This window comes from Cnephaeus nilssonii, assembly GCF_951640355.1.
Source record: "Cnephaeus nilssonii genome assembly, chromosome: X".
Taxonomy (NCBI): Eukaryota; Metazoa; Chordata; class Mammalia; order Chiroptera; family Vespertilionidae; genus Cnephaeus; species Cnephaeus nilssonii.
Window position 1 is genome coordinate 91358193 of NC_137071.1, and position 25051 is coordinate 91383243.

The 25051-nt window shown below is 51.7% G+C and overlaps 1 protein-coding gene across 5 annotated transcripts in view; it reads left to right on the forward strand.

Moving 5' to 3' along the window:
- Window positions 1-207: 207 nt before the first annotated feature.
- The window catches only part of IDS (iduronate 2-sulfatase), a 33088-nt gene continuing 8244 nt past the window's right edge, over window positions 208-25051 (forward strand). For 2 of the 5 annotated variants that reach the window (XM_079765518.1, XM_079765516.1), the window contains exons 1-8: window positions 208-416; window positions 1151-1320; window positions 1976-2153; window positions 4931-5019; window positions 10366-10566; window positions 12118-12288; window positions 14999-15125; window positions 23919-24092. In XM_079765518.1, coding sequence (XP_079621644.1) covers window positions 320-416; window positions 1151-1320; window positions 1976-2153; window positions 4931-5019; window positions 10366-10566; window positions 12118-12288; window positions 14999-15125; window positions 23919-24092 — 1207 coding nt within the window. In that variant the 5' untranslated portion in view covers window positions 208-319. The remainder of the gene's footprint in view (window positions 417-1150; window positions 1321-1975; window positions 2154-4930; window positions 5020-10365; window positions 10567-12117; window positions 12289-14998; window positions 15126-23918; window positions 24093-25051) is intronic. The other 3 variants (XM_079765520.1, XM_079765519.1, XM_079765517.1) reach the window with 2 other exon arrangements.

The window sequence follows — 25051 nt, forward strand, 5'->3', positions numbered from 1 at the left end:
TAGGAGTAAGGGCAAAGAAGCAGGAAACTGCTTTTTAAAAACAGTGGTTGCATCTCAAATCTTTGGAAACACCTTGAAAGACTCACTGCAGCAGCTCTCCAAAGAGGATCAGAAGCAAGAGCCTGTTTTTCCACCAGGCCCCGCCCCCAGGGGGGCGAGGCTAAGAACAGGCGCGCAGGCGCACTAGCGCTGCGGCGCTCAGGCCTTTGGTCCCAGAGGCCCTGTCGGCGTAGTCCGCGGTGGTGGCGGAGGTGGCGGTACCCAGCCCTCCCGCCGCGACTTGTCACCTTGGCTCTGGAGCAGTCGCACTGAGGCAGAAATGCCGCTGTCGGACCGGGGCCTGCTCTTGCTAGGCCTGGTCCTGGGCTCCTTCTGCACCCCTCTAGGATCCGTGGCGCCAGGCAACAATTCCAAAGGTGATGCCTGTGCTCTTGCCCTGATTGTGGGGCTCTCTTCCTCCCTCCCAGCTCCCTTCATTCTTCCTCACTACATTCATCCTTTAGTCTCTCGCTCCCTCCCTCATAGTTTTCCCTCCTTCCCTCCCTCCCTGCCTCCCTCCTTGCCTCCCTGTCTTCCCTCCTTCCTTCCTTGCTTCTATCCATCTTTACATTCATCCTTTCTTCCTTCCCTTCCACTCACTGTCTTTTCTTCCCTCTATCCATACTTCCCTCCTTCCCCAAATTTTTCTTTCTGTTTTTTTTTTTAATTAAAAAAATATATTTTATTGATTTTTACAGAGGAGGGGAGAGGGATAGAAAGTTAGAAACATCGATCAGCTGCCTCCTGCACACCCCCTACTGGGGATGTGCTGGTAAGCCAGGTACTGGCCTTGACCGGAATCAAACCCGGGAGCCTCCAGTCCACAGGCCAATGCTCTATCCACTGAGCCAAACCGGTCAGGGCTTCTTTCTGTTCTTTTAACCTTTTCTCCCTCTCCCTCTTTCTCCCTTGGTCTCTTCCTCTCTCCCTCCCTCATCCAGGCTTGAGGCCATGGCCAAAGCCTAACCCTACTACCTGGGACTGAGGCTTCCTCTGTGCACCGACTCCCACCATCTCTGGCTTGATTAGCTGGTTTGTCAAGGTGCAGGGTACAGTTTGGGCCTTTCAGTACCTTAGCACCTACCATGATCTGGGTTCAGTGTCTGTGCAGGTCATCTCACTGAAGCTGCACCCTCCTGTGCAGATGCTCTGAATGTCCTTCTAATCATTGTGGATGACCTGCGTCTCTCCCTGGGTTGTTATGGGGACAAGCTCATAAGGTCTCCAAACATCGACCAACTGGCATCCCACAGTCTCCTCTTCCAGAATGCCTTTGCCCAGGTATGTCTTGGGTCCCTAGGTATATATGTGTGCCTTGTGCACTGAGGGTTGGAGAGGGGGATCACCTTAGCAGTTGTTAGATGGCCCTGATTGTGCCAGGCATCTCTCTATTAGAGGGAAGCATCATCTGGAAAATGGCAGTTGTGATAACCTGGTTGTCCACTAACAAGGAAGATTGTACTTTCAAGGTTCCCCTCCTCCTTGGGCCCAAGTAATACCCTGGCCCTAACATACTCAGGATGGTTCTGACCAGCCTTCTTCCCCATAGGTGCTGAGAAGGAAGGGGTGCTATAGAATGGCACCCTCAGACCTGCTGGCTAACTTTGAGTGAGTTCAGCCAGCTTGCCATGGTTGCACTTCATCTCATTATTGAGGGCACCCCCAGGACCCTTGCCTGCTCTGTGCACCTGTGAGATACTGTTGTGTAGAAGGACATAATCATCTGCTGGTTTGAGGGGCTGAGTCCTTCCCTCCCTCTTTCCTGGCAAACATTCTGGTGACTGGGTGAAACCCAAATCCCACTGGTTGGCTTTGAGATCTGCATGACTCAGCTGCCAAGCTGTTTGCTGAGGACTCAGTAGGTTGCCTGGTTACGTTTTAGCTCCCAGACTGTTTTTCTCTGATGATGTTTGCCTCTGCTTCTGCTCCCTAACAGCAAGCAGTGTGTGCCCCGAGCCGAGTTTCCTTCCTCACAGGGAGGAGACCTGACACCACCCGCCTGTATGACTTCAACTCCTACTGGAGAGTGCAGGCTGGAAACTTCTCCACTATCCCCCAGTACTTCAAAGAGAATGGCTACGTGACCATGTCGGTTGGAAAAGTCTTTCACCCAGGTACTGGTTGCTGTCCAAACTCTGGGTTACTTTTTGTTTCATGTCCAAGCACTGGGGATTCTGTCCTGGGGTTGGGGCTGTCCTTGCAGAAACCTCTTGGGAATAGGTGGATACCTCATTATTCACTACTGACTTTTTATAAAATCTTACTTCTCAACCTGGCAGGAGGAGTGAAAGGGGGTAAAAAGGGTAGAAGTAACAAAGGGTAGGGGGAGTTTTTCTTCCTTACAGAAATTAGTCATGGTACGGTTTGATTCCTTCAGCTCATGGGGTGGAAGGATGTGCACTGGATTGGATGAGATTCTAGCTCTGTGCCTGACCCTCTGTACTCCAGGGTCCTTGTCAGTAAGTTAGGGATTAAGGATTAGAACATGTGAAGATGTCCCATGTAGCCATAACTGTTGTTGCTGTCTTGCCTAAAGAAGGGGCTGCTGCTTAGGTCTGTGCATTAGGTCAGCAAAAGCAGTGTAAACTGCTACCAAGGACCTATAGAGTGTCAGGGGCTGCTAGTCCTGACCTTCAACACTGCTTGATAAACTGACTCTCTTTAATGCCAAAATGAGAATGCTGAAGCAGACAAACTTTAAGACTTTTTTTTTAACTTACAGAAGAATTGCATGATTATTGGACAAAAAAAAAGTATAAACTAAATGTAAAACACTTGTAATCACAGCACCCTGTGGGGGAGCTGTATTTTGATATCCACCCTATTCTAGGCACATTGTTTTTCTGATTGGAGATTATTCTGTACATATAATTTTATATCATGATTTTTTTAACATAAAATTTTCCCATATAGTTACTCTTCATACAAAGTGTTTTTTTTTTAAATGACATCCCAGTAGTCTAATATATAGATCTACTGTACTTTAGTCCAAGTTGTTTTCAGATCTTTGCTGTCCCACATACAGCTGAGATGAACATCTCTGGAGGCAGAGTGAACTACTGATGGGCAGTGCCACCAGGAATCCAGGCCTCTGGGTTTCAGCCCCAGCTCTGCCACTTCTTAGCTGTGCAGTTGATCTTGAGCAAATCATTCACCCTCTGAGCCTCAGATCCTTCTCTGGGAAGCTGAAGTCATAACTACCTTAATTACCTACCAGGGGAGCGTTCCAGTGCAGGTAGTTCAGGAGTGTGAAAGTGCATTGAAAAACCCAAGCCCTGTATAGAACACAGTGCTTATCAGTAGGGGCTACTACTTGAAAGTTTTCAGTAGTTTTCCTTTTGTTCACTGCTTACATCAGCAGCCTTCTTCTGGAACCCAGTTGGCCAGTCCAGGTTGAGGGTAACTTTAGGCTAGGCTAAGTCAGGCCCAGTTTTGAAGGTGAATATGTCAGGAATATTTTGTGTAACCAAAAGCCCACCATCAGGAGAACTTTCTGTAGTCAGTACTCATATTATGATACCCCCTTGTCTGAGTGCAGCTGGAGGGAAGAGAGAGTTTTGGGGAGAGGAGAAAATAAAGCAGAGGGGAGATTGTGTTTCAGGAAGGGAGGCCAGATATAGCCTGAGTGGTGGTGTTTGGCCTCCTTCCTCCTGATGGTTAGATTTTGGGATAAGGCTCGAAGCAGAGTGTTAGCCAGAGAACAAAAGTGTTGCCTCCAGTCCTTGTGGAAATACATTTTTCAACTTGTTCTTTGTTCTCAAGACCTTGTTCTGTCAGGGAAGAATCTGTCAAGGATGACAGCAGCCACCTTTGATTCAATGCTAGCTATGTACCAGTTACTGTGCTAGCTGCTCTATTAATCCTCTCCTCAACAGCAAACAAGGTGGGTTTTTATCAGAGTCATCATTTCCTGAGGAAGAAATTGAGGCTTGTTGGAGGTCAAGTAGCTTGCCCAAGGTTGCACAAGTACTAAGGAGCAGTGCCGGGATTTGAATCCAGGTCTGTCAGTGACCTCTGCTCTATCCACTATGCTTATTCTGTGGATGAGCCCCCCATCCACTGCCCCCCAAATATTTCACTGTGCTGATAATGCTCTTTCTCCTGGGATTCTGACTGCACTACCCTCTCTGCTCCTCCTGGCTAATCCCCTCAAATCCAATTGGTAGCACTTCCCCTAAGACTCCTTGCAAGCCTCGCTGACTCAAAAGCCCTCACTGCAAACCATCACCAGACCCACATCACCTCTGGGCCTGGGGCCTCTTCCACTTAACACAGTACTTCTACTCTATATAGCTGGCACTGGCTGATTTCTTGGTTTCACATGTTGTTATTTTGTCTTCCCAAATAGGCTGTTAACTACTGAGCTTAGGATAGGTTTATGCTTCATGAATGAGCACTGAGCCTGGAGTTCTAAGACATGGGTTGGAGTCCTAGCTCAATCATGTAATATCTGGTTGGCATCAGGCACAGCACCAACCTTCTCTGAGCCTCATCTTCCCACCCAGCCAATGGTGGTATATGTGCCTTTGCCACCTTCTTCATAGGGCAGGTGAGAGGCTCCAGTGAGGGCTGCAGGGCTGTGTTGCTGTAACAGATTGGCTTATCTCACCCTTTTAGGTTTCTTCCTAAGAGCCTAACTTGAGTCACGAAGGCTTTATAGATTGGGAAGTCAGATGCTTAGTGCTCAAATAGAAACCTAGAGAGAGTTGGCTTTAGGGGGATTTATCATCAAGGGGCCTAAGCTCTTGATTTTATAGATTAAAAAACTGAGGCCCAAAGAGGGGAGATGATACTTGCCAAAATGTTTACAAAGTTTTAACTTAGGGTGAGGAGGGCATTGAAAAACCCTTCATGTTTTATTTAGTGACTTTCTTTTTTTCCCCCCTTCAAGGAATATCTTCTAATCATAGTGATGATTTTCCATATAGCTGGTCGGTTCTACCTTATCATCCCTCCTCTGAAAAGTATGAAAATACTAAGGTAAGGATATGAACAGGGTATGGTTCCAAAGAGGAACCACTTTTACCCTGTCTAGTAATTTAAGGTTAACTATTATGTATGCTATACCTTCTTTCAAGCTGGTTACCCATTGAGGTTTGTGGGTTTTGTTTGTGATTATGACTTGACAAAGACAAGTGTTGAGATCTTTGACATTAGGTCCAGTGGAAGAGGTGGCTTTGTTTTAGAAGTGAGCGGGCATGCCTTGTTCTAGTGTTTAAGACTCGTTTAATGGCTCCTTGGTGCTCATTCTGGATAAGGCTCTGTGCTGAGTGTTATAGAAGATCTGAGACATGGAAGGGGGAGAGAGAGAGAGAGAGAGAGAGAGAGAGAGAGAGAGAGAGAGACCTGTGCTTCAGGACCAGGACCTTCAGCCCAGATTATCTGTCTGTCTTAGGCCTAATGGGTATGTTCAGGTGCGGAGATCTTTGATAGGAGTTTTAAAATTTTAGAGCATTATGGAAGAAAAGGAATATACAAAGTAATTTAATATTGGTTCAGATGAATTCCCAATCTATAAATGAAACTGAAACCCATATTTAAGAAATTCAGAAGACCAGCTGCTGGACTGAGAAATGACATGCTCCTTGGAGGCTTTTAGATACATCATATGGAGAAGGGTGTGGATTTGTGGGGGTTGGTGTGTTGGAGTATTTTAAATTCTTGACAGCTTTCCATTTTATATAGAGTGAAAGGTATGGGCTCTGGACTTGGTGGCTTATGGCTTGAGTATTAACAGAATGAGATTGGAAGACCCCATCTAAATCCCTACATTCCCTGAAACCATCTTGCTACTTAAAAAAAAAAAAAATATATATATATATATATATATATATATATTAATATATCTTTTTATTGATTTCAGAGAAGAAGGGAGAGAGAGAGAGAGAGATAGAAACATCAGTGATGAGAGAGAATCATTGATTGGCTGCCTCCTGCATGCTCCACACTAGGGATCGAGCCCACAACCTGAGCATGCGCCCTGACAGGGAATCGAACCATGACCTCCTGGTTCATAGGTCGACACTCAACCACTGAGCCATGCTGGCCAGGCTATTTTGCTACTTTTTAGTGACCTTTCAAATGCCAGGCCCATGTCTCCCACTCTGCATTTGTTCTCAAAGTGGTGGGTCTGACGGTGCCAAATCCCTTGTGAGTGGTGGAGATCATATAGAGAGGAGCAGATGCTGGGAGTCAGGTGCTGGGCTGTCCAGCCTGGGGCTGGGTGGACAAGGCAGCCTGTGGAAAGACGCTCCTTTTTGACATGGAGCAGCAGCTGCCGCTGCCCCTGAGTCTTTGTAAGGTGGAAATCATGGTCAAAATTGACTTTGGCCCTTGGCCAGCATGGCTACTTTGGGAAATGAAGCAGTGGGTTACATTCTGTGCATGGTGTGGTTGAGGATCTGGTAATTCCATAGACTGTCACCTTAATCTGTCTTTGAAATTGAAGATAATTTAAAAAAAATTTTTGAGATATAATTCAAATACCATAAAAATCACCCTTTAATGTATACAATTCAATGATTTTTAGTATAATCACAGAGTTGTGCAACCATCACCAAAACCAATTTAAGACCATTTTGTTACCCCAAAAAGTAGCATTGTACCCATTATCATTCACTAACTATTTCCTCTCAATCCCCAGCCTGTGGCAAAAACTGATCTTTCTCTTTGATTTGCCACTTCTGGACATCCTACCTAATAATAGACAAATATGCAAATTGACCATACCTCCGCTACACCCAAGCCACGCCAACCAGCCCAAGCCACGCCCACCAGCCAATCAGGGCGAGTATGCAAATAAACCGAACCAAGATGGCTACAGCCTCCTAGAGCAAGGTTTCCCAGGCAGCAGAGGGAAACAAGCTTTCCACCTGCCCTTGACAGGCCTAAGCCTCCACTCAAGCTACAAAGTTTCAATTATAGAAGGTAAACAAATTCAAACAGAATGGCGGCAGCCACGGAGCTGGAGAGACCAGGCCAGGGTTGCCCACAGTAACGGAGAAAGCAAAGCTTTCCGCACACCCTGGCTGGGCTCAGGCCTCTGCTTAAGGCTACAAAGTTTCAATTATAGAAGGTGAATTAACTCAAACAGAAATGGCTGCCGGTGGAGCATGCAGGAGGCTTGGCTCTGCTCCAGGCTACAAAGTTTCAATTGTAGAAGGTAAATAAATTCCAGATACCAGTGCCTCTGCTTGGGTCGCCAGGGGGCGTGGCTGGCCTGCAAACCACCACAGGCCCCTTGCTCAAGCTGCCCCATGCCCCAAGGGAACCCCTACCCTTATCTGGGACACCCTTCAGGCCAAACCAGCTGGCCCCCACTCCTGCACCAGGCCTCTATCCTATCTAATAAAAGAGTAATATGCAGATTGACCACCACTCCAATACACAATATGTCTGCCCCCATGTGGTCAAAGATCCTGCCCCCATGTGGACACAAGATGGCCACCACAAGATGGCCAGCAGGGGAGGGCAGTTTGGAGGCACCTGGCCTGCAAGGGAGGGAAGTTGGAGGCGATCAACCCTGCAGGGGAGGGCAGTTATGGGTGACCGGGCTGGCAGAGGAGGGAAGTTGGGGGCAAACAGGCTGGCAGGGGAACAATTAGGCTGGCAGCGGAGTGGTTAGGGGTGATCAGGCTGGCAGGCAGAAACGGTTAGGGGCAATCAGGAAGGCAGGCAGGCAAGCAGTTGGGAGCCAGCAGTCCTGGATTATGAGAGGGATAACCAACTGCCCATTTAGGTCCGATCCCACTGTGATCGGGCCTAAATGGGCATTCGGACATCCCTCGAGGGGTCCCAGATTGGAGAGGGTACAGGCTGGGCTGAGGGACAACCCCCCCCCCGTGCACGAATTTCGTGCACCAGGCCTCTAGTTTTGTATAAATGGAATCGTATAGTATATGTCCTTTTATGTCTGGCTATTTTCACTTAGTATAATGTTTTTAAGGTTCCTCCATTTTGTAGCATGGATCAGAACTTCAATATTCTTATAGTCAGAGAGTATTCTATTTTATTTATCCATTCATCAGTTAGTGGACATTTGTGTTATGTCCACTTTTTAGCTGCTATAAACATTCATGCACAGGTTTTTGTATGGACCCGCTTTAACTTCTCTCGGGTAGAATCGCTAGGTCAAGTGTTTGTGTGGACTTAGGTTTTTACTTTTTGTTATATACCTAGGTGTGGAATTGTTGGGTCACATAATAACTACTAGAGGCCCGGTGCACTAAATTTGTGCATGGGGAGGGTGGGGGTTGGATGTGTCCCTAAGCCCAGCCTGTACCCTCTCCAATCTGGGACCCCTCTCACAATCCAGGACTGCTGGCTCCCAACCACTCACCTGCCTGCCTGCCTGATTGCCCCTAACTGCTTCTGCCTGCCAGACTGATCACCCCCTAACCACTCCCCTGCCAGCCTGATCGATGCCTAACTGCTCCCCTGCAGGCCTGGTCACCCCTAACTGCCCTCCCCTGCTGGCCCAGTAACCCCTAACTGCCCTCCCTTGCCAGCCTGGTCACCCCCAACTGTCCTCCCCTACAGGCCTGGTCCCCTACAACTGCCCTCCCCTGCAGGCCTTGTCCCCCTCAACTGCCCTCCCCTGCCAGCCTGGTCGCCCCCAACTTCCCTCCCCTGCAGGCCTGGTTGCCCCTAACTGTCCTCCCCTGCCAGCCTGGTTGCCCCCAACTGCCCTCCCCTGCTGGACGGTCACCCCTAACTGCCCTCCCCTGTTGGCCCGATTGCCCCTAACTGTCCTCCCCTGTTGGCCTGATTGCCCCTAACTGCCCTTCCCTGCCAGCCTGGTCGCCCCTAACTACCCTCCGCTGCTGGCCCGGTCACCCCTAACTGCCCTCCCCTGCTGGCCTGGTTGCCCCCAACTCCCCTTCCCTGCAGGCCTGGTTGCCCCTAACTGTCCTCCCCTGTTGGCCTGCTTGCCCCCAGCTGCCCTCCCCTGCAGGCCTGGTCACCCCTAACTGCCCTCCCCTGCTGGCCCAGTCACCCCTAACTGCCCTCCCTTGCCAGCCTGGTCACCCCCAACTGTCCTTCCCTGCAGGCCTGGTCCCCCAAAACTGCCCTCCCATGCAGGCCTTGTCCCCCTCAACTGCCCTCCCCTGCCAGCCTGGTCGCCCCCAACTGCCCTCCCCTGCTGGATGGTCACCCCTAACTGCCCTCCCCTGTTGGCCCGATTGCCCCTAACTGTCCTCCCCTGCCAGCCTGGTCACCCCTAACTACCCTCCGCTGCTGGCCCGGTCACCCCTAACTGCCCTCCCCTGCTGGCCTGGTTGCCCCAACTCCCCTTCCCTGCAGGCCTGGTTGCCCCTAACTGTCCTCCCCTGTTGGCCTGGTTGCCCCCAACTGCCCTCCCCTGCAGGCCTGGTCACCCCTAACTGCCCTCCCTGCTGGCCTGATTGCCCCCAGCTGCCCTCCCCTGCAGGCCTTGTCCTCCCCAACTGTCCTCCCCTGCAGGCCTGGTCCCTCCCAACTGCCCTCCCCTGAAGGCCTGGTCTCCCCCAACTGCCCTCCCCTGCTGGCCTGGTCACCCCCAACTGCCCTCCCCTGCAGGGCTGCTCCCCCCAACTGCCCTCCCCTGCAGGCCTGGGTCCCCCCAACTGCCCTCCCCTGCTGGCCTGATCACCCACAACTGCCCTCCCCTGCTGACCATCTTGTGGTGGCCATCTTTGACCACATGGGGGTGGCCATCTTGTGTGTTGTAGTGATGGTCAATCTGCATATTACTATTTTATTAGTTAGAATGTTTAACTTTTTGCAGAACTGTCAGAGTGTTTTTCAAAGTAGCTGCATCATTTCACATTCCCACCAATAATGTATGAGAATTCCAATTTCCCCACATCCTTGCCAACACTTGTTATTTTCCATTTTTAAACATTATAGCCACCCTAGTGGTTTTGATTTACATTTCCATGATGACTAAAGATTTTAAGCATCATTATGTGTGCTTATTGATCATTTGTATATTTTCTTTGGAGAAATATCTATTCAAGTCCTTTAGCCATTTTTAAATGGGCTTATTTCTTTATTGAGTTGGAGGCAGATTTTTTTGATCATTAGTTTACTTGGGTTTCCTTTAATTATGATATATAGACAGAGGATTAACAGCAGGGAGGTAAGTGCTGGTGGATTTCTGGCCCCTCTCTGGAAAAGCAGAAACACTTCTCTGTTTAAGTTCTACTTCCTGTGTCTCTGTCCTGAATGACTAATACTTAATGGGCTGGGTTGCTGATATGAATGTTAAATACATTGTGTATGTAAAATCCATGACTTCTATTTCTTGCACTTAACAAGCTGACTTTATATATTTTGTTTTGAAAGACATGTAGAGGGCCAGATGGAGAACTCCATGCCAACCTGATTTGCCCTGTGGATGTGGCAGATATACCCGAGGGTACCTTGCCTGATAAACAGAGCACCAAGAAAGCCATACGATTGTTGGAAAAAATGAAAACATCTGCCAGTCCTTTCTTCCTGGCTGTTGGGTATCACAAGCCGCACATCCCCTTCAGATACCCCAAGGTGAAGAGCTGGCTGAGGGCTGATCCAACATAGTCATGACAGCTGTGCTGTTTGTTAAAGAAGGGGTTTTTATAGTGAAGGTGGCCATGTCCTGCCATCCCTGATCACCAAGGGTGCCTGATGACACGAGTATACTCGGTGGTGTGAAGGTGGGATTCAGAGGTCACAGCTAAGTAGTAGACTTAGTACATATAAGAATCTTGTTGGAAATGCTTGGCTTTCTACTTTCCTCCATTGGAGGGTTTTATTTCCTTTCCTTGAACTCAATGAGAAAATGTTGAGTTGGTTGGCGAGATCATCATAGAGAAGTAAGTCAGAGCTGCCAAGGCCTGCAATAGGGGATGGTCCTTGGGACACAATTCCAGGGTATGTGTATCTCTCTTCAGTAATTCCATTTCCCCCAGAGCCTGTCAGCTCAGACTCCTTATACACACAGCACTGCATTTTTTGTTGGAACCTCAAATCCTGTGCTTGCATGTATATCATTTAGAGCTTGTAATATCTTTTAAAAAAATATTTTCCCTATCATTGTTAGCGTTTCTTTATTGTGTTTCCCTGGGCCTGAGCAGCCCACTTTTTAACTCCTCATCCCTTGCTCATGAGGAGAGTTGAGACTAGAAGGCATGTTCTTTGATGCTGCTGGTATCTTGCTTAGATTGTCCCAGGGGATATCACCTTCTTAGCAGGAGCTGTCAGGTCCCTTGATGGAGCAAGTCTCACTTCTTTTGCTTTTTGTGCAGAAGAATTAACCTTGCAGACCTCACTATCATCCTTTGGAAGTTCTGCTTATGAGCTTAACCCTGGCTGGGAACCTGAATCTCTGGAGTGTTCCTACCATTCCAAGAACTGATGAGTGGCTCACTATACCTGTACTGTTTATGAAAACCCTTACCTTCCTGCATGACATCTGGAAGTTTGGCATGTGTAGGCAGAGGATGCCAGGGTGACCAGCCCTAGTAAAAACCCTGGATTCTAAGGCTTTAATGAGCTTCCCTGGTGGCAGGATTTCATACATGTTATCACACAACTCGTTGCTGGGGGAATTAAGCACATCCTGTGTGACTTCACGAGGAGAGGACTCTGGAAGCTTGTGCCTGGTTTTCCCCAGACTTCATCCATGTGGTTTTCCACTTTGCTGAATGTGTTTGGTCTCCTTTAACTGTAATCAATCATAGCCATGAGTATGACTGTGTGCTGAGTTCCTGTGAATTACAAACCTGAGGGTGGTTTGGGGAACTGACAATACCTCTCCACTCCTTTTCTAGTTGCAATGGAGGGAGGATAGGAACAGGAGTGCATGATTTTATGAGGGAAGAGAGCTGTCACTACTCTGTCGAAAACAAGTCACAGTATTTCATTACCATTGGCATCTTGTGAGAGTGATTTAAGGTCCGACTTTCAGGTGGGGAAATGTCTGAGCAGTGTTAGTGAGTCACCATATAAATGCATCACAGGCTTAGAAAAAAGGCAACATAAATACTGATAGAGTCTCAGCCCTGTGCCTTTGCTAAAAGAGTGACAATCTGGTGGCTTTATGTGCTTTTCCTCAAGGAGTTTCAGAAATTGTATCCCTTGGAGAACATCACCCTGGCTCCTGATCCCCAGGTCCCTCTTGGCCTCCCTCCTGTAGCCTATAACCCCTGGATGGACATCAGGCAGCGGGAGGACGTCGAAGCTCTAAATCTCAGTGTGCCCTATGGCTCAATTCCTGTGGACTTTCAGGTACCAAGAATATATTTTGGGGAAGTATTGGACACTTATGGCATGATGTCACTTCTCCGTAGATACTATGTACTAAGAACTTACCTCTGTGCAAAGCATCTTACAAATTGCTGGGGTTTGGGGTGGTCTGGGGGCATTTATGACATGGGAAGTGCTGGATGGATAAAGTGTCGCCCAGTCAGCGTCTCTACTTCCAAAGAAAGAGGCATCTGGAGATTTGGTAACTCACTGGATGTGGGCACAGGGGTGAGGAAGAGGCCTGAATGATCATCAGTAACTCATGGAGAATGCTATTTAATCTAAGTGATAGTTCATCAGTTATAGGGTAGTGGGCAACTCCTGTGATGCCCAGAATACTCATTTTGCTGGTACTTGCGGGTCCCCTCTGAGGAAAATGCAAAATGGGCACGCATCACTCTCAGGGGGTACCTTGGTGAGCAGGGTATTGGAGCAGAGAGAGCTGGGGCACCAACATGGCCAGTGCCATCCAGCTGCAACGTCTGGTTTCATCAGCTGAAGGAGAAATCTAGAGTCACCCTTGGAGTCCTCGTCTCCTTCCCTTGCATGTTCCCTCCCCTCTCTCACTCCTACTTATTCTCCCTAATCCCTCTCAAATCTATACTGGCTTCTTGCTCTTTCTTCACATCTTTCCCAACCACTGCAGTGGGTCTGGATGTATTTTGTTTATTTAATAAGTATCTATTGAGCCCTTCCTGTGTGCCCAGTACTAATATAGTATCATTTTTTCTTGAGCCCCTGGAATCTGCTTTGGGCTGTTGCCTGAGGAATCATGCTGACCTGCAGCCCAGAATGCATCAATTCCTCACCCTGAACATCCTCAGTGCCTCCCTTTGCCTCCAGTGAGGGACCTCCACTCCTTGGATGAACCCACCCGGTCTGGATCATCTGACCTGCCTTTCAGCATCCTCCCCCACCCCCTTGGCCCTCTTGTTTTATTTTTCAGACACAGCAGCCAGCTAACTGGCCCCAAATACACACTGCTCTGGTGACTCTGCTCCATCCTGTGCTCTGTTTAGCGTGTCTTATCCCAAATTGTCTGACTGCCAGTACTCTTTCTCAGATGCTAACTCTTCTGTGAGATCTTCCCTGATTTCCCCAGGCTGACTTGAGGGCTCATCCTCCCATGTCATCCCTGGGCCCCAATAGTAATGTGCACTTTCTTGTCTCCAAGCCTGTGTTCTCACTGGACAGGTGACTCATTAAGGGTAAGGACCACATCTGTTTCTTTCCCTATTTTCAGCAGCTAGCATAGGAAGGCAGACATAGTCTTGAATAGGACACAGCCATCCTGACAGGTGTCTTTGATCCCCAGGAGGATCAAAGTTCCCCAAGCCATAGACTGAAGGCTTTTATCTAGTAGACATTTGAAGTAGGCCAAGGTTCAGCATAATCCTCTTAGAAGGTTGTTAGATGGATATCAGTCATTTTTTACCTCATAGGGAGAACAGGTGAGTCTCATGATTGCCCTCACCTGGCAGTGAGAAAAGACGCCAGAAGGTCCAGCCGATAAGATGGCTGGGCACATGGTGGAAGCTGTGGCTGCTATAATAGGTCAGTGGCCCGCTTATTTCTCATCCTTGGTGGGGATTCATCTTTTTCTTTAATATTTCTGAATAAGGCTGGGAGGGGAGTCATCCAAGAAGGGGCCATGACACTTTTACATCAGTGCTTGGCCTGGCTGCTCCAGAAATCCCTCTTGGGTTTAGGGAGCATGGAGGGTGTGATGCTCTCTTGTCCCACCATTGCTCTCTGGCTGCTGGGGATTTGTTAGAAATGAGCCTCACATGCCAGCCGTGGGCAATGAAGAAAAGCAGTTGCCAGTCTTCTGCTGGGTTAGAAAGTAGTCAGAAGAAAGGCCCATCCACTCCTGTTGTTATAAGTTGAATTGTGTTCCTCAAAAAGATATGTTGAAGTCCTGATCCCCAGTAGCTCAGAATGTGACCTTATTTGGAGTTAGGGTCTTTTCAGATGTAACAAGTTAAAAATGAATAGTCCTATTGGAGTAGGGTTGTCCCTGACTCAATCTGACTGGGAAGAGGAGAGAGATACATGGGGAAGAATTCCATGTGAAGACAGAGTCAGAGATGTGAGTGCTATAGCTGCAAGGCAAGGAACGCCAAGGACTGCTGCCACTACCAGAAGCTGGAAGAGGCAAGACCTTCTCCTCAAGCCTTCAGAGAGAGAATGACCCTGCGGATACCCTGATTTCAGACTTCTGGATTTCAGAACTGGGAGATAATACATTTTTGTTGTTTTAAGCCCCCCACTTTGTCATCCTTTGTTACAGCAGCAACAGGAAATGGATACAGCTTTATAGTATCTTTGGAGTGACCTTCAGCAGAGTTTGGAGGGACTGAGGGATCAGTTTCTGTGTACATGGTCATCTCCTGGGACCTGTAAGAGTATGTGAAGGAGACAGAAAGGAACAGTAAGTGGCACATCAATCTGCTGTGCCCTAAGTGAAAGCTGATCCCCTTAAAAAAGAATCTTACTTATAGACCTGCATAATCGCTGTGACTATGGGGCGAGGGGATGTAGATAGTATAGAAATGAATGATATGTTTTGACTGAGAAAATCAAGGGCATTAGCACAGGGGTGGTGTTTGGGAGGGATGTTCAGGTGAACACTGTCTATGCTACAGCAACTTAATCACAGTCACATTATTACTATTATTTTTTAAATTTGTAGAGGAAAATACGTCAGAGCTACTTTGCCTCTGTTTCCTACATGGATACACAGGTTGGCCACCTTTTGAGTGCTTTGGATGACCTTCAGCTGGCCAACAGCACTATTGTTGCATTTACCTCAGATCACGGTAAGCATTTTAAAATGCTCTGGTGAGTCACTCACTTGGGGTGCTTGTATGGCCACCTTGTTAGTCCTGTGACCTCTCTCCATGTCTCTGTGGCTCAGAGGAGCATGTTGGATGCTGGGATGGTAGAGGTGGGTGGATGGGGGGAATCTGTAGCAACCTTTTATTTTTTTGCTTGATAAAGTCAGCAGGAACCCTCCATTTGTATGGGAAGCCTTTTTATCCCCCATTTCTAACATAGAGGGTTTATCTTAGGAGGATCCAGAACATTCTTGATAGAACTCAACAAGGCCTTCAGATCTGCTTCTACTCCTCCACTCCATCCTTTCTTTCATGAGCCTGGGATTAACAATTATCTCTTTTAAGGCAGTTTCCCATTTTTTAAAAAAATGGAAACATGTTTTTTTAATTTCTTTTTAATTTGAAAAATTTTAAATATGCCCAAGAGGAAAGAATAAACAACAGCTCCTTGGTTTCCATCCATCTTCCTGCTACCCAGGTATGCATTCATGGCAGCCTTGTTCATCTCATCCTTCCCCACACCCCACCTCTGAATTGTTTTAAAGCAAATCCCAGGTTGTTCAGTTTTAATGATAGAATTTCTAAAAAATTTTGGCTTTTTTGAAGTATAACCACATTACCATTACATACCTAGAACGAAGAAAACAATAATTTAATACCATTCTATCAAATAAAAGGGTAATATGCAAATTGATGGTCACTCTAACACAAAAGATGGCTGCCCCCATGTGGTGAAAGATGGCTGCCCCCATGTGGACACAAGATGGCCACCACAAGATGCCCATCAGGGGAGGGCAGTTGTGGAAGATCAGGCCAGCAGGGGAGGGCAGTTAGGGGGACCAGGCCTGAAGGGGAGGGTGATTAGGGGCAATCAGGTTTGCAGGGGAGAGCAGTTAGGGGTGACTGGGCCAGCAGAGGAGGCAGTTGGGGGTGACCAGGCCTCCAGGGGAGGACAGTTGGGGGGACCAGGCCTGCAGGGGAGGGCAGTTGGGAGGGACCAGGCCTGCAGGGGAGGGCAGTTGGGGAGGGGGAACCAGGCCTGCAGGGGAAGGCAGATGGGGGTGACTGGTCCAGCAGAGGAGGGCAGTTGGGGGTGACCAAGCCTCCAGAGGAGGACAGTTGGAGGGGGCCAGGCCTGCAGGGGAGGGCAGTTGGGAGGGACCAGGCCTACAAGAGAGGGCAGTTAGGGGCAATCAGGCCTGCAGGGGAGGGAAGTTGGGAAAGACTAGGCCTGCTGGGGAGGGCAGTTGGGAGGGACCAGGCCTGCAAGGGGGGGCAGTTGGGGACAATGAGGCCTGCAGGGGAGGGCAGTTAGGGGTGACCGGGCCAGCAGGGGAGGGCAGTTGTGGGGGACCAGGCATGCAGGGGAGGGCAGTTGTGGGGGACCAGGCATTTAAGGGAGGGCAGTTGGGGGGGACCAGGCCTGCAGGGAAGGGCAGTTGGGGGGGACCAGGCATTTAGGGGAGGGCAGTTGGGGGGACCAGGCCTGCAGGGGAGGGCAGTTGGGGAGGACCAGATCTGCAAGGAAGGGCAGTTGGAGACAATCAGGCAAGCAGGGGAGGGCAGCTAGGGTTGACCAGGCCAGCAGAGGAGGGCATTAGGGGGTGACCAGGCCTCCAAGGGAGGACAGTTGGAAGGACCAAGCCAATAGGGGAGGGCAGTTAGCGGAGACCAGGCCTGCAGGGGAGGGCAGTTGGGGGTGACTGGGCCAGCAGAGGAGGGCAGTTGGGGTGACCAGGCCTGCAAGGGTGGGCAGTTAGTGGTGACTGGGCCAGAGGGGAGGGCAGTTGGGAGGGACCAGGCCTGCAGGGGAGGGCAGTTGGGGGGGACCAGGCCTGCAGGGGAGGGCAGTTGGGGGGGACCAGGCCTGCAGGGGAGGGCAGTTGGGGGGGCCAGGCCAGCAGGGGAGGGCAGTTGGGAGGGCCCAGGCCTGCAAGGGAGGACAATTAGGGGCAATCAGGTCTGCAAGGGAGGGCAGTTGGGGGGGACCAGGCCTGCAGGGAAGGGCAGTTGGGAGGGACCAGGCCTACAAGGGTGGACAATCAGTGGCAATCAGACCTGCAGGGGAGGGCAGTTATGGTTGACCGGGACAGCAGGGGAGGACAGTTGGTGGGGACCAGGCGTGCAGGGGAGGGCAGTTGGCGGCGGGGGGGGGTGGGGGGACCAGGCCTGCAGGCGAGGGAAGTTGGGGGGGACCAGGCCTACAGGCGAGGGAAGTTGAGGGGTCCAGGCCTGCAGGGGAGGGCAGTTGGGGGGACCGGGCCTGCAGGGGAGGGCAGTTAGTGGTGACCGGTCCAGCAGGGGAGAGCTGTTGGGAGGGTCCAGGCCTGCAAGGGAGAGCAGTTAGGGGAAATCAGGCCTGCAGGGGAGGGCAGTTGGGGGGGACCAGGCCTACAAGGGAGGACAATCAGGGGCAATCAGGCCTGCAGGGGAGGGCAGTTAAGGTTGACTGGGACAGCAGGGGAGGGCAGTTGGTGGGGACCAGGCGTGCAGGGGAGGGCAGTTGGCAGGGGGGGTGGGGGACCAGGCCTGCAGGCGAGGGAAGTTGGGGGGGACCAGGCCTGCAGGGGAGGGCAGTTGGGAGGGACCAGGCCTGCAAGGGAGGGCAGTTGGGGAAAATGAGGCCTGCAGGCGAGGGCTGTTAGGGGTGACCAGGCCAGCAGGGGAGGGTAGTTGTGGGGGGGGGGGTCCAGGCATGCAGGAGAGGACAGTTGGGGGGGACCAGGCCTGCAGGGGAGGACAGTTGGGAGGGACCAGGCCTGCAGGGGAGGGCAGTTGGGAGGGACCAGGCCTGCAGGGGAGGGCAGTTGGGGGGGACCAGGCCTGCAGGGGAGGGCAGTTGGGGGGGCCAGGCCAGCAGGGGAGGGCAGTTGGGAGGGCCCAGGCCTGCAAGGGAGGACAATTAGGGGCAATCAGGTCTGCAAGAGAGGGCAGTTGGGGGGGACCAGGCCTGCAGGGAAGGGCAGTTGGGAGGGACCAGGCCTACAAGGGTGGACAATCAGTGGCAATCAGACCTTCAGGGGAGGGCAGTTATGGTTGACCGGGACAGCAGGGGAGGACAGTTGGTGGGGACCAGGCATGCAGGAGAGGGCAGTTGGGGGGGACCAGGCCTGCAGGCGAGGGAAGTTGAGGGGTCCAGGCCTGCAGGGGAGGGCAGTTGGGAGGGACCAGGCCTGCAAGGGAGGGCAGTTGGGGACAATGAGGCCTGCAGGGGAGGGCAGTTGGCGGCAATCAGGCCAGCAGGGCAGGGTAGTTAGAGTTGACGGGGCCAGAAGAGGAGTGCAGTTGGGATTGACCATGCATGTAGGGGAGGGCATTTGGTGGGGACCAGGCCTGCAGGGGAGGGCAGTTGGGGGGACCGGGCCTGCAGGGGAGGGCAGTTAGTGGTGACCGGTCCAGCAGGGGAGAGCTGTTGGGAGGGTCCAGGCCTGCAAGGGAGAGCAGTTAGGGGAAATCAGGCCTGCAGGGGAGGGCAGTTGGGGGGGACCAGGCCTACAAGGGAGGACAATCAGGGGCAATCAGGCCTGCAGGGGAGGGCAGTTGGGAGGACCAAGCCAATAGGAGAGAGCAGTTGTGGGGAACCAGGCCTGCAGGGGAGGGCAGTTGGGGGGACCAGGCCTGCAGGGGAGGGCAGTTGGGGGGACCAGGCCTGCAAGGGAGGTCAGTTGGGATGGACCAGGCCTGCAAGGGAGGGCAGTTGGGGGGACCAGGCCTGCAGGGGAGGGCAGTTAGTGGTGACCGGTCCAGCAGGGGAGGGCTGTTGGGAGGGTCCAGGCCTGCAAGGGAGATCAGTTAGGGTAAATCAGGCCTGCAAGGGAGGGCAGTTCGGGGGGACCAGGCCTGCAGGGGAGGGCAGTTGGGAGGGACCAGGCCTACAAGGGAGGACAATCAGGGGCAATCAGGCCTGCAGGGGAGGGCAGTTAAGGTTGACTGGGACAGCAGGGGAGGGCAGTTGGTGGGGACCAGGGGTGCAGGGGAGGGCAGTTGGCGGGGGGTGGGGTGGGGGACCAGGCCTGCAGGCGAGGGAAGTTGGGGGGGACCAGGCCTGCAGGGGAGGGCAGTTGGGAGGGACCAGGCCTGCAAGGGAGGGCAGTTGGGGACAATGAGGCCTACAGGCGAGGGCTGTTAGGGGTGACCAGGCCAGCAGGGGAGGTTAGTTGCGGGGGGGGGGGGTCCAGGCATGCAGGAGAGGACAGTTGGGGGGGACCAGGCATTTAGGGAAGGGCAGTTGGGGGGGACCAGGCCTGCAGGGGAGGGCAGTTGGGGAGGACCAGGTCTGCAAGGGAGGGCAGTTGGAGACAATCAGGCCAGCAGGGGAGGGCAGCTAGGGTTGACCAGGCCCGTAGAGGAGGGCATTTGGGGGTGACCAGGCCTCCAAGGGAGGACAGTTGGGAGGACCAAGCCAATAGGGGAGAGCAGTTGGGGGGGGAACCAGGCCTGCAGGGGAGGGCAGTTGGGGGGACCAGGCCTGCAGGGGAGGGCAGTTGGGGGGACCAGGCCTGCAAGGGAGGTTAGTTGGGATGGACCAGGCCTGCAAGGGAGGGCAGTTGGGGGGACCAGGCCTGCAGGGGAGGGCAGTTGGGGGGACCAGGCCTGCAAGGGAGGACAATCAGGGGCAATCAGACCTGCAGGGGAGGGCAGTTATGGTTGACCGGGACAGCAGGGGGGGCAGTTGGTGGGGACCAGGCGTGCAGGGGAGGGCAGTTGGAGGGGGGGGGGAACAGGCTTGCAGGCGAGGGTAGTTGGGGGGTCCAGGCCTGCAGGGGAGGGCAGTTGGGGAGGACCAGGTCTGCAAGGGAGGGCAGTTGGAGACAATCAGGCCAGCAGGAGAGGGCAGCTAGGGTTGACCGGGCCAGCAGAGGAGGGCATTTGGGGGTGACCAGGCCTCCAAGGGAGGACAGTTGGGAGGAACAAGCCAATAGGGGAGGGCAGTTCGGGGGGACCAGGCCTTCAGGGGAGGGCAGTGGGGCCCCAGGCCTGCAGGGGAGTGCAGTTGGGTGGGACCAGGCCTGCAGGGGAGGGCAGTTGGGGGGACCAGGCCAGCAGGGGAGGGCAATTGGGAGGGACCAGGCCTACAAGTGAGGGCAGTTAGGGTCAATCAGGCCTGCAGGGGAGGGAAGTTGGGGGAGAGCAGGCCTGCAGGGGAGGGCAGTTGGGGACAATGAGGCCTGCAGGGTAGGGCAGTTAGGGGTGACCGGGCCAGCAGGGGAGGGCTGTTGTGGGGGACCAGGCATTTAGGGGAGGGTAGTTGGGGGGGGGACCAGGCTTGCAAGGGAGGGCAGTTGGAGACAATCAGGCCAGCAGGGGAGGGCAGCTAGGGTTGACTGGACCAGCAGAGGAGGGCAGTTGGGGGTGACCAGGCCTCCAAGGGAGGAGAGTTGGGAGGACCAAGCCAATAGGGGAGGGCAGTTGGGGTGACCAGGCCTGCAAGGGTGGCCTGTTAGTGGTGACTGGGCCAGCAGGGGAGGGCAGTTGGGAGGGACCAGGCCTGCAGGGGCGGGCAGTTGGGGGAGACCAGGTCAACAGGGGAGGGCATTTGGGAGGAACCAGGCCTACAAGGGAGGGCAGTTAGGGGCAATCAGGCCTGCAGGGGAGGGAATTTGGGTGAGACCAGGCCTGCCGGGGAGGGCAGTTTGGAGGGACCAGGCCTGCAAGGGAGGGCAGTTGGGGACAATGAGGCCTGCAGGGTGGGCAGTCAGGGGTGACCGGGCCAGCAGGGGATGGCAGTTGGGGGGGACCTGGCATGCAGGGGAGGGCAGTTGGAGACACTCAGGCCAGCAGGGGAGGGCAGCTAGGGTTGACTGGGCCAGCAGAGGAGGGCAGTTGGGGGTGACCAGGCCTCAAAGGGAGGACAGTTGGGAGGACCAAGCCAATAGGGAAGGGCAGTTGGGGGGACCAGGACTGCAGGGGAGGGCAGTTGGGGGGACCAGGTCTGCAAGGGTGGGCAGTTAGTGGTGACTGGGCCAGCAGGGGAGGGCAGTTGGGGGGACCTGGCCTGCAGGGGACGGCAGTTGGGGGGACCAGGCCTGCAGGGGAGGGCAGTTGGGGGGACCAGGCCAGCAGAGGAGGGCAGTTGGGGGTGACCAGGTCTGCAAGGGTGGGCAGTTAGTGGTGACTAGGCCAGCAGGGGAGGGCAGTTGGGAGGGACTAGGCCTGCAGGGGAGGGCAGTTTGGGGGACCAGGCCACAGGGGAGGGCAGTTGGGGGGGACCAGGCCTGCAGGGGAGGGCAGTTGGGGGGACCAGACCTGCAGGGGAGGGCAGTTTGGAGGGACCAGGCTTACAAGGGAGGGCAATTAGGGGCTATGAGGCCTGCAGGGGAGGGCAGTTAGGGGCAATCTGGCCAGCAGGGGAGGACAGTTGGCGGGGACCGGGCCTGCAGGGGCGGGCAGTTGGGAGGGACCAGGCCTGCAAGGGAGGGCAGTTGGGGACAATCAGGCCTGTAGGGGAGGGCGGTTAGGGTTGACTGGGCCGGCAGAGGAGGGCAGTTGTGTGTGACTAGGCCTCCATGGGAAGACAGTAGGAGGGGACCAGGCCTGAATGGGAGGTCAGTTTGGGGGGACCAGGCCGGCAGGGGAGGGCAGTTAGGAGGGACCCGACCTGCAAGGGAGGGTAGTTAGGGTTGACTGGGCCAGCACAGGAGGGCATTTGGAGGTGACCAGGCCAGCAGGGAGGAGGGGAGTTGAGGGGGACCAAGCCTGCAGGGGAGGGCAGTTGTAGGGGACCAGTCCATCAAGGGATGGCAGTTAGGGAGGACCAAGCCTGAAGGGGAGGGAAGTTGGGGGGGGGGGGGGGGACCAGGCCTGCAGGGGAGGGAAGTTTGGGGAGACTAGGCCTGCAGGGGAGGGCATTTGGGGGGGACCAGGCCTTCAGCGGAGGGCAGTTAGGGGCAATCGAGCCGGCAGGGGAGCAGTTAGGCATTGATCAGGCTGGCAGGGGAGTGGTTAGGGTTGTGATCAGGCTGACAGGCAGAACCAGTTAGGGGCAATAAGCCTGACTGGAAGGCAAGTGGTTGGGAGCCAGCAGTCTTGGATTTTGAGAGGGATGTCTGACTGCCCGTTTAGGCCCTATCCCACTGGGATTGGGCCTAAATGGGCAGTCAGGCATCCCTTGAGGGGTCCCAGATTGGAGACAGTGCAGGCTGAGCTGAGGGAAATTCCCCCCCGCACCCCCCCCCCCGTGCATGAATTTCGTGCACTGGGCCTCTAGTCTAATATGAAACACAACAATATTAGAACATAATATGTGCTCATTGTTAAAAGGAAAAAAACAAGTTTATGAAGCATATCATATAGGGCCAGAACATCCTACCCTGAGCTAACTGTCACTGACAGATAGGGGGGCTTTTGCAGTCTTTGGTTGTGCATATGCCTGTGGCTATGGGTTATGTGAGTGCATTTATGTAATATACTAGTAATTCAACAAGGCAGGGATGATTGTGCTATGTGTGCTATTTTGTTCCCTGGGTTTTTTTTTTTTTTATGACTTAACAATGTCATAGACAGTTTCCTGTGTCATTTTTCACAGACCTAGCTTATGCCTTTTAAAGGCCTGTATTCATTATATATGGAGGTGTTGTAATTTTTTTCTATTTCCCTAATGAACTGCCATCCACTTCCGATCTCTCTTCTCAGTGCCAGGTTTCCTCTTGCAGTGCTAACACAGCCCTTTGTACCCCATGATGGCAAGGCCCACTTGGAAGCACTCTTTGCTCTGAAGCAGCTGCAGTTGATTACAAGTTGCTCTTCTTAAAGGGCTCTCCCAGGACTTCTTACATCTGAACTCCAAAAGTCTTCTCAAATCCATGCATGGAAACTCTTTGTGGCTTTGGTTATTTTGTAACACAAAATACTCAATGTACAATCTCTGTCTTTTATGTATTTTTTATATAAAAAAGAATACTCAAACTTAAAAAGATTGGAAATTTCCAACTTGGAGTATTCAACTTACCTTTTTATTTCTTTCTTTCCAATTTTTTTTATTAAGGTATTATATGTGTACATATCTTACCATTGCCCCCCCCACCCCACTCCCATATATGCCCTCACCCCCCAGAGTTTTGCGTCCATTGGTTATGCTTATATGCATGCATACAAGTCCTTTGATTGATCTCTTATCTCCCCCATACCTTTTTAAGGGATGTTTTAAATCAGAATTAAGGGTGGTTTTTAATCAAGGTTAAAGATTTGGAATCAAAAGTTATATGTTTTGATCTATGCTATGTCCTAAAAGTTGGACAAGCTGTCCTTGTCTTTTTTTTTTTTTTTAATTCGAGTGATTGTGCTATAGTTTCACAGCTTATTTTTTTGGTGGTACATACCCAAATGTAAAAACTAGAGGTTTGAAACTTGAGTCAAGATAGGTAGGCATAGGATAAGGCAGTGCTGATACTACAGCTGTTGGAGTCCCTGCCCAGTCAAGAATGAGCCCATCTTAGCAGGGGAGGTGGGTTTGGGGGATGGGCACTGATCCCTTGAGTCCAACCTGAGTGCATATTGCTAGTTGCTTACTAAAAAGAAGATATTTTAGTTTGAGAACTTAATATTTTTTTTCTTTTTAAAGGTTTCCTCATTCAAGATAAATGTGGTACTTCAAATAAGTAATATTCAGGTGAAATCACCCTTTTTCTGTTAATTTTAGAGGAATTTTTTGATAGTTGATGAGTTTTTGCTTCCTCTGATTTTTAATAACAACGGGAAATGAAATGGTATCTAAAATGAACAAGCTGTAATGTGATTATTTCATTTTCTGTCATTCTGTGCTTTTTTATGAACCAGGGTGGGCTCTAGGCGAACATGGAGAATGGGCCAAATACAGCAATTTTGATGTCACTACTCATGTTCCCTTGATGTTCTATGTTCCCGGAAGGACGGCTCCGCTTCCGGAGGCAGGCGAGAAGCTTTTCCGTTACATCGACCCTTTTGATTCCATCTCAGAATTGATGGAGCCAGGTATATAATGTGCTAAAGTGATATAGCTTGACAGTAATAGCTTCTTTAGTTTAAATAAACCACTTTACCAAATCATAAGCTAGGGGCTTACTCAGTCCACCTTCTTGTCCAGTGTTGGCATTCCTACACATGTTTCCTGGGTATTTTCCATGCTCTGGGTAAGGGAGGACTGGCAGGGCCAGAGATGACAAGTATGGCTCCTGTCCACAAGGAGCCATGAATGGCAGGTGGGGAGGTTGGAGACAAAGGAGCAAAAGGCATCCCTAGGATGGGGAGGACTATCTTAGAGGTGACAGACAGCAGTAGCCTACTTCAGAGCTCAGAGAAAGTGGATAGCAAATTCGGCTAGGGCAGGGGCTGTCCCCCACTTCCCACATATACAAATACAGATTAGCAAAACTCCATTACCTACACACGTCTGGCAGAGACTTGGCCCTTTGTGAGAGAGACATTTGACATTTTGGTAGCTCACCAGTCTAGTGAACCACTAGATCTGTAACATTACCAGGTGATTCTCCTCTGCCCTCCCCAACAATGACCGTCAAATTTACTTTGATTTCCATGTGCCAGTCTTTCCAAGCTTTGAAAACAACATAACCTTCTCTTCTCTAGGATGAAATCTCCAGTCCATTAACTGTTCCTTTCAAGACAGTGTTAGACCCATGGTTATCTTGGTCTCTGTCTTCCAAAATGCTCCAATTTGAGAAAGCACTGCCACAAATGTCTTTTGGACAGGATCCCCTCTCTGCCACACAAGGAGACCTGGATGGTGTTTTTGAGAGTTGTCTCATGACTTGATCTGCTCAGTGCAGAGATGAGGCATGTACTTTAAGACAACATTTGCTCTTTTGGGAGTCCTTTTTCTATGATTCTGCTAAAGCAGGTTGCCCCCTTTTTGGAGTCCTGCATTTAATCCATCTTTTAAACATCTACATTCTGTACTTTATATTGATTCCTAT